General features: G+C 41.6%; 1 protein-coding gene across 1 annotated transcript; it reads left to right on the forward strand.

Moving 5' to 3' along the window:
• Window positions 1-862: 862 nt before the first annotated feature.
• LOC147959474 (protein FAR1-RELATED SEQUENCE 5-like) lies at window positions 863-1,511 on the forward strand. The gene is made up of 2 exons (XM_087532672.1): window positions 863-1,306; window positions 1,434-1,511. Exons 1-2 carry the CDS (start codon window positions 863-865, stop codon window positions 1,509-1,511), a joined length of 522 nt encoding a protein of 173 aa, XP_087388798.1.
• Window positions 1,512-9,150: the final 7,639 nt, after the last annotated feature.

A 9,150-nucleotide genomic window follows, 5' to 3' on the forward strand; every position in this document is an offset into this window, starting at 1 on the left:
ATGAGTTTTTCTATGACATCCAAGTGGACAAGGACAAGTCAATTAAAAACATTTTCTGGTCCAATGCAAGCTGCCGAGGAGCCTATCAAGACTTCGGCGATTGCGTAACATTTGACACGACTTACAAGACAAACAGATTTCATATGCCCCTGGGAGTGTTTGTTGGAACAAACAATCACTTGCAGTCAACGATATTTGCCGTTGCCCTGATAAGAGAAGAAGATGCAAAGTCATTCAAGTGGCTGTTCGATACATTTCTATGGTGCATGAACAACAAGCACCCAACTTGCATTCTAACAGGTGAGTTCAAAAAAAACTCCTTAAGTTTCATCATCTTTTTCAATCTATGGGTCTCTGTTGATTGGGTACATTTGTTTTTTCTGAAAATATGTAAAAAATGCAGTTCAACCACTGTTAGCACAGAAGTCCAACTAGCAATACAAGAAAGCAAAATTATCTGTCACATGTTTAGAAAAAAATTAGTTATGAATGTGAAGTTCAAGTACATGAATCATAGAAGTTCAAGGACGAAGCTGTTAGATAAAAATATGTAGCATGTTCAGAAAAACATAGTTATTTATGTGAAGTTCAATCACTGCTACCACAACAAGTTCAACAACACTGCTGTAAGAAAAATTTTGAGTGTGACACTACTAGTTTGTCATACTACTAACTGTGAAGTTCAAGCACTGGTACCACAGAAGTTCAGCAACACTGTTGTAAGAAAAAAAATACATGTGACATTCTTAGATAGCCATACTACTAGATGTGAAGTTCAATTACTTGTGCAACATAAGTTCACCATCAGTACAAAAAAGAATCAAGTTTCATCTTTTTAATTCAATCAGACCAGTGCCCATCGATGGCGAAAGCTATACCACAATCATTTCCAAACACCGTCCACAAGCTATGCCGTTGGCACATATTGAAGAAGTACAGGGAATACCTCGCGTTGCTATACAAAAAGTATAAAACATTCAAAGAGGAGTTCACTGCTATATTGAACTGGCCGCTGATGCCAATGGAGTTTGAAGATGCCTGGGCTGAACTCGTGCACAAGTACCACCTGGAGAACGACCAGATGATGATGCAGCTCTGGAGTGATAGGAAGATGTGGATTTCAACATATTACAAGAACATTTTCTGTGCTAGAATGACTTCCACACAACAAAGCGAGAGCATGAACCACGTGCTAAAGAAAGGGTTTGTCAAGGGGACCCAGAACCTACACAAGTTTGCTAGGCGGGTCAATGCTTGCATACAAACTCGGATGCAGAAGGAGAACGAGCAAACAATGACCAGCATGGTATGATGACAAGTACAAAACACCACCATCATGTTCTGTTTACCTTCAACATGTGCACTTTGAATTTTAAAAAATTAAACCCATATGATTCTGCTTCGACTAATATCTTACTTTTTGACATGTGCAGACCAATCCTGTGACAAAGACAACTTACGGCTATGAGGAAGACATGTCTATCAAGTACACGAGAGCCGTGTACACCTAGATGAGGAATAGGATGAGAAAGGCCACGCTATTTCGTGCAAAGCGTACATCAGAGTCCACTAAGTACCTTGTGTACTACCACAACAAGCCTGGCCATGATGATGAAGAAAGATTTTCCTGGTCAAAGCATGAATTCCAGGTTGTAGCTCACCTAGACAATGAAATATACGAGTGTGAATGCAAGCTCTGGACACACACAGGTGAGCGGGAAAACAAACTCATTAAATAGCTAGACTAGTAGTATCATATCAAAATTTATGAAACTCATTGCTGGCTCACAAACTATGTATTCTGCATTCATCGCAAAATGCAGACCTGTTCTGCCTTCACATCATGAACATACTGGACTACCTGAAGCCTGACAAATTTCCAAACAAGTATATCCTCAAACGGTACACAAAGACTGCAAAATCACAGCCAACCTTTGATACAAGGGACTACAACACAACCGCATCGGATGGCAGCTCAAGGCTATCGAAGCAAGACATCTTGCTGCAGCTGAATTTGATGGTTAACAAGAAAGCGATGAGATGTGACCAGCAGTATGACAGAGCCTACTATGTTCTCAAGAGGCTCGTGGAAGAGCTTGATGCAATACATTCAGCAAATCGAGCGGATGCTGACGAAAGGATGGCTGAAGAGGACGCTGAAATTGAAGATGACCTTCACTATTATGCAGCTGAAATGCTCAACGCCGCCGCTGAAGCCAACCAATGCAAGCAGGGTGATGGCCAATCAATGGAGCAGCGACAGCAAGAGACGATGAAACTGCCACTGTATTCTGAAACAAAGGGTAGGAAGAAAATTACTGCAGCAAAGAAAAGTGACAAGAGAGCGCAAATAAAGGAACCACCTGCAGGAAGAGTCGTGGTGCTCGATGAGAATGGAGTGCCACTTGGACACAGGAAATGTAGTGTGTGCAACCAGGTTGCGGGACACAACAAGCTGACCTATCCAACACTCTTGGAAAGAAACAATGCCGAGGAGGTCAAGCAACCACAATCTCAAAAACAGCAACACAAAGTTATGGAACAAAAGAAGGGACCACACCGACAGAAAGCAAGCACCAGACTTTGTAGCATATGCAAGGAGTATGAACCTCATAATGCAAGAACATGCCTTAAGCGAGCAGATGCTGAAAAGACAAGCAAAAAGCCAGAGAAGAAACAGAAAGCAAAACCCAGAGCCAGCAACAAGAAAGAGGTGGAAGAGGAAGACGAAGATGAAGACACCGTCGAAGAAGAGGAAGACGAAGATGAAGACACCATCGAAGAAGAGGAAGACGAAGAAGAAGAGAATGATGAAGAGAAAGAGGAAGAGGATGATGAAGAGGAAGAGGAACAGGACGATGTAGAGGAAGAGGTACATGTCAAGCAAAAACCTATACAACCAAAGCCTAGGAGGAGCGCAAGGCTGATGAACAGTTAGAATAGGTCAATTAACACAATGCAAACTTATGTCATGTCAATGTCCAGAAATATTATGTCATCCCCTTTTATTGTTGAACTTTCAAAGAAGTCCCGGTAACATACACTATGAACTTCACGTAGTATTACTGCAGAAGTCCTGGTATGTTATGAGATGAAGTGCTGTGATGATGATGTACTGCATGAAAGAGCAAGCAGTAATAAAATGAAAAACATACACTGTGAAGTTCAAGTAATATTACTGCAGAAGTACTGGTATGTTATGGGATGAAGTGATGTGCTGGTGATGTATTGCATGGAAGTGCAAGCAAGAACAAACATGAAAAACATATACTGTGAAGTTCAAGTAAGCTTACTGCAGAAGTCCTGGTATATTATGGCAGGAGGTGCTCGTGTTGTATTCCATAAAAGTGCAACCAACAAATAATCATATAGTATTGAAGTTCAGGTCAGCTTATAGGAGAAGTTCTGGTATATAAAAATCGATGTAGGAAAAAAATATGCTTAAAAATTAAAGTTTCACTGCATAAACTAAGGTTAGCAAGCCTAAGACAACGCGTTCAAATGTGAAGTTCTGCTTGGATACATGCAGAAGTTCATGTACAATGCCGACAAAAAAGATAAAGAAACGTCAACAATATTTCTGCACAGATTTACATATGAAATACGTCCGCACTTGAAAAAAACACAAAAAAATATAGATTCTACGCAAAAGCATACATATTGGTTGGGTTGAACATTACCAATACATTACACAAACACAAAATATCCTCTCCATCTGAAACCAGCAGCCCAGCCACATCTCAAAGCAGAAGTTCAAGTCTACGATCATATGTTGGGAGCCCAAAAATAAACAACACAAAAAAATCAAGCAGTTAAACCAAAACCGAGGCAGAAGTTCAAGTACATCTGTTGAGGCAAAAACATTCAACACATGGATACTAAAAAACGACGCAGTACATTGAAATTCACAAAGCCAAATCATTCTTCACACCAAATGCATTTGTCCACAATATCATAAGTAATAGTGCTGCACCTATAGATACACAAATCACTAAAAACATTCTTACAACCAAATCTTTACGGAATTGTTCCAATCAATATCAAACCTAAAAATCTGTACGAAATCAAAACTACAGATGAAACTAATGCTTCGAATTCACGGGTCAAAGGACTGGATCTCTTTAGGGAGCTCTGAACGCACGACTTCATTCTTCTCGCTAAAAATCAGAGTGTGCATGAACTCAGCCTTCCAGTCATCTGCAACAGCCTGCAAACAAAAGAAAGGTGAAAACGATGGTTTAGTAACGGATATCTAAAACCACAGCAGGAGCGTCTCAGCAAAAACACACAAGAATAATCAAAGGATGATAAGACAAGAACAAAAGACAGAACATACTTCCACATCACCAAAATCTTCAACAATCTCATTGCCATCATACGAAGAGCTGAACTTCACGGAAAAGAAACCACAATCATTACTCTTCTGCTTCGGAACATCGATGAAAGTCGGCCTCTTTGCAATAGTCACCCAGTTAGGCTGCTTGCTCGCCTTGTATGCAGCCTTGCCGTACACCTCCTCGAGCAACCCAACAAATCTCTTCATCTGCCGGAAATAACAAAATTAGATGAAGTCAAAAATATGTTAACCAAAATAGTTAAGTTCAGGTACATAAAAAGGCGACACTTGCATAAGATCCACCTAAACAAAATAGCAGAAGTTCAACTTATAAAAGACAGTCAGTTCAAGCAGTATTACCAAAACAGAGACAACAACATATTTTGTCAACACAAGGCATAATAAACTTCATGTCAAACAAGAGAATGTGAAAGGAGGTTCAGGCTAAGAAACACTCACGATATTTTGGCAGTCCCCGTGGAAACTCGATCGCGATGTTTCCATATTATCATAAGAAAGTGAATCAAGGATGTCAATGCTCCCACGATATCTATTCACCACGTACATACTATAGTGCGTCGTTGTGCCAATTGGCTTGAATAGAATCAAGAAAACCTGCCAAGAATGAAAGGACCGGTGAACACAAACTATAAAGCATATGTACTGAAGAACTAGCATGAACAAAAACTTCTTGACAAACTCAGCAAAAGGATGCACATGAAATTAAAAAAAGCAAAGAGTTATGAAAAACTAACCAGCTTTGCGTTAAGAAGGTCTTCTTCCTTGCGAACAAACATTGGGAGGAGACCAGCAGATTTTTTTGCATCAAACTTTGGAACTGTTGCAGCATAGAAATCATACTCCAGGCAGTACTGTGCATTCACCAAAACACAATTAAAACACCTCCCAGAAGCCACTACAACAAAACTAAGGCAAAAAAAGGAGATAGGGGTGCAAAGAACTAAAACCTGTATGAAGTAGGGACTAAGTACAAACCTGTTAGCACTAGTGAATATCTCAGAGGTCTCCGGCTTATCCTTCCACAAATTTATGAGATAATCCATTATGTCTCCTTCCATCTGCTGCCCTTCACCGAAAAGCGTATAAAGTGTTGGCTTTCGTAGTAATTTCAAAAAAATTCCTACGCACACGCAAGATCATGTGATGCATAGCAATGAGAGGGGAGAGTGTAGTCTACGTACCCACGCAGACCGACTGCGGAAGCGTTGACGCAACGTAGAGGAAGTAGTCGTACGTCTTCACGATCCAACCGGTCAAGTACCGAAACTACGGTACCTCCGAGTTCGAGCACACGTTCAGCTCGATGACGATCCCCGGACTCCGATCCAGCAAAGTGTCGGGGAAGAGTTCCGTCAGCACGACGGCGTGGTGACGATCTTGATGTACTACAGCAGCAGGGCTTCGCCTAAACTCCGCTACAGTATTATCGAGGATTATGGTGGCTGGGGGCACCGCACACGACTAAGGAATAGATCACGTGGATCAACTTGTGTGTTCTAGGGTGCCTCTGCCTCAGTATATAAAGGACTAGAGGGGGGAGGCTGGCCGGCCAAGGTGTGGCACGCCAGGAGAGTCCTACTCCCTCTGGGAGTAGGATTCCCCCCCAATCCTAGTTGGAATAGGATTCGCGGAGGGGGAAAAGAGAGAGAGGGGGCCGGCCACCTCTCCTAGTCCTAATAGGACTAGGGGAAGGGGGAGGCGCGCAGCCCATGTAGGGATGCCTCTTCTCTTTTCCACTAAGGCCCATCATGGCCCATTTAGCTCCCGGGGGGTTCCGGTAACCTTCCCGGTACTCCGGTAAAATCCCGATTTCACCCGGAACACTTCCGATATCCAAACATAGGCTTCCAATATATCAATCTTTATGTCTCGACCATTTCGAGACTCCTCGTCATGTCCGTGATCATATCCGGGACTCCGAACAACCTTCGGTACATCAAAATGCATAAACTCATAATATAACTGTCATCGTAACCTTAAGCATGCGGACCCTACGGGTTCGAGAACAATGTAGACATGACCGAGACACGTCTTCGGTCAATAACCAATAGCGGGACCTGGATGCCCATATTGGCTCCTACATATTCTACGAAGATCTTTATCGGTCAGACCGCATAACAACATACATTGTTCCCTTTGTCATCGGTATGTTACTTGCCCGAGATTCGATCGTCGGTATTCCAATACCTAGTTCAACCTCGTTACCGGCAAGTCTCTTTACTCGTTCCGTAATACATCATCTCGCAACTAACTCATTAGTTGCAATGCTTGCAAGGCTTATGTGATGTGCATTACCGAGAGGGCCCAGAGATACCTCTCCGACAATCGGAGTGACAAATCCTAATATCGAAATACGCCAACCCAACATCTACCTTTGGAGACAGCTGTAATGCTCCTTTATAATCACCCAGTTATGTTGTGACGTTTGGTAGCACCCAAAGTGTTCCTCCGGCAAACGGGAGTTGCATAATCTCATAGTCATAGGAACATGTATAAGTCATGAAGAAAGCAATATCAACATACTAAACGATCGGGTGCTAAGCTAATGGAATGGGTCATGTCAATCAGATCATTCAACTAATGATGTGACCTCGTTAATCAAATAACAACTCTTTGTATATGGTTAGGAAACATAACCATCTTTGATTAACGAGCTAGTCAAGTAGAGGCATACTAGTGACACTCTGTTTGTCTATGTATTCACACATGTATTATGTTTCCGGTTAATACAATTCTAGCATGAATAATAAACATTTATCATGATATAAGGAAATAAATAATAACTTTATTATTGCCTCTAGGGCATATTTCCTTCATAAAGGACACGTCCTGTGAGGTCAATCACATTCGCAGGGATGGTAAACATGCAGTAGCTTGTCCTGCAGAATACAAAAGGATGGTAAAAAAATATTAGAAGTTCAGATACAACAACAAACAGAAGTTCAGACACTATAACTCAAAAGGCAAGAGGAGACATAAAACAGAAGTTCAGATACTACAACAACCGCAGTTCAGACAATACAACAACAGAAGTTCAGACACTACAACTCCAAGGCAAGGGAGCGACAGATGAGGGTAACTCACTCAGAATACTTCTCCAGACCGTCTTTACTCAGCACATACTGTTTCAACTTCCGGGCCTCGGATAGATGAGGGTAACTGTATTTTTTCAGGGGAGCGACAGGAGAACGCCACTTCAAAGGCAATCTAGATGCTCTATTGGAGGAAGTTATGTTCCCAGACTCAACTGCCGGTTTCCTCCTGGTGATGACAGCATTCTTCCCACCTCTACTAGCAACAGTACCAGCAGCACATTTAGCATTCTTCGGGTAAGCAATCTTCTCAAAATCATCATCGAACGAAATCACTTCTGCTTTGGCTGCTTCGACTTCATCAGCCTTCCTGTAGCACCGGGTTTTTGGAGTACCACGAATACCACTAGCCTGCTTCCCCAACTTGGAAGGAATGAGGGTCCGAGGTCTATCATCTTCTATCAGAGCTGTACTCATCGGTTCCTCCCTAGGCTGGTATTCCTGTGACCCGAGGAATGAGTAGTGGTAATCGGTCAACTCCAACGGATCCACTGTCAAAGAAAAAAGGAAGAGAAAACATCACCATTAAGAATACAACTGAAGTTCAGGAACATCACAATGTGCAGTACAACTAATAAAGATGACATGGTTACTACTCAAGCTGACCTAAAAAATTAGTTGCAGTAAAAAACTAAATGAAGTTCAGGCACAACCAAAGGCACAGTTCAAGATAAACCGATGCACTGGAAATCATTCAACTACAGCTAACAAAACCATAGAAATGCATCATCTCTAAAGTTCAATTATAAAAGAAAATGCTCATGTCCATTTAAGCAAAAAAACACATAAGCAAAATTAAAAAAGATAGAAATGAAGTTCATGTACAAAGAAAATGTTCCTCTCCTTCCGAAACCAGCAGCCCAGCCAGACCTCAAGCAGAAGTCCAAGTTCAGAGAAAAATATGAAGATCAGGTAGAATAAAAGATGCAGTGCAGGTAAGCAGTACAAGTTCCAAAATACTTACATGTGTAGTAGCCAAACAGAGCTTGGAAGTCTGTCTCAAACAGGTTAGAAGAAGCGATTGAGTACATCCACGTCTTCCTGATATCCCCGATATTCTCATGGGAATAATTTGCAAGAACCCCGTCATGATACGAATTAACATTCGTAAGCATGAAGAATCCGCAATCGATACTGCCATCAAACGAAGTAAAAAGAAATAGTGTTAGGACAGAAAAAGAAAGCCGACGAATTAAATACGTCACAGCTTAAGTACAACTACAGTTAAACAGATGTGATAAAGAGAAAAAGTCGAACTCATACTTGTTTTGCTGCTGGGGGACATCAATCCAATCCAGAGGGAAATTGTCGATGCTAATAGGACTGAAGGGTGTCTCCCTATCGTTGCTGGCATCCTTCCAAAGCCTCTTGATGTTGTCGGTCATCTGTCGAAACAGTCGTACCGCAAATTCATCTTCTGGTCCATAGTAGGAATCGAGAAGCTGGAACCTTGAATTCTTCAGGTCAAGGAACACCGACACCCAATGACCGACACCACCCATGGAAGCAGGAAGCTCAGGCGGGTCAAAAGTAGGGAAAACAACCTGAAGCATCATAAACACATGAATCATTAAAAAATGAGAATTAATATCAGAACGGTACAAAAGAAAAATAAAACAAATATTAACACAGTGGATCGCACTACAAAACTAATACAGAGACAAAGAACAAGATATTGCATACCAAATCATGTGCATCCAT

The sequence above is a fragment of the Triticum urartu genome, chromosome 7A (genome assembly GCF_056163025.1).
Source record: "Triticum urartu cultivar PI428250 chromosome 7A, HENAU_Tu73, whole genome shotgun sequence".
Lineage (NCBI taxonomy): Eukaryota > Viridiplantae > Streptophyta > Magnoliopsida > Poales > Poaceae > Triticum > Triticum urartu.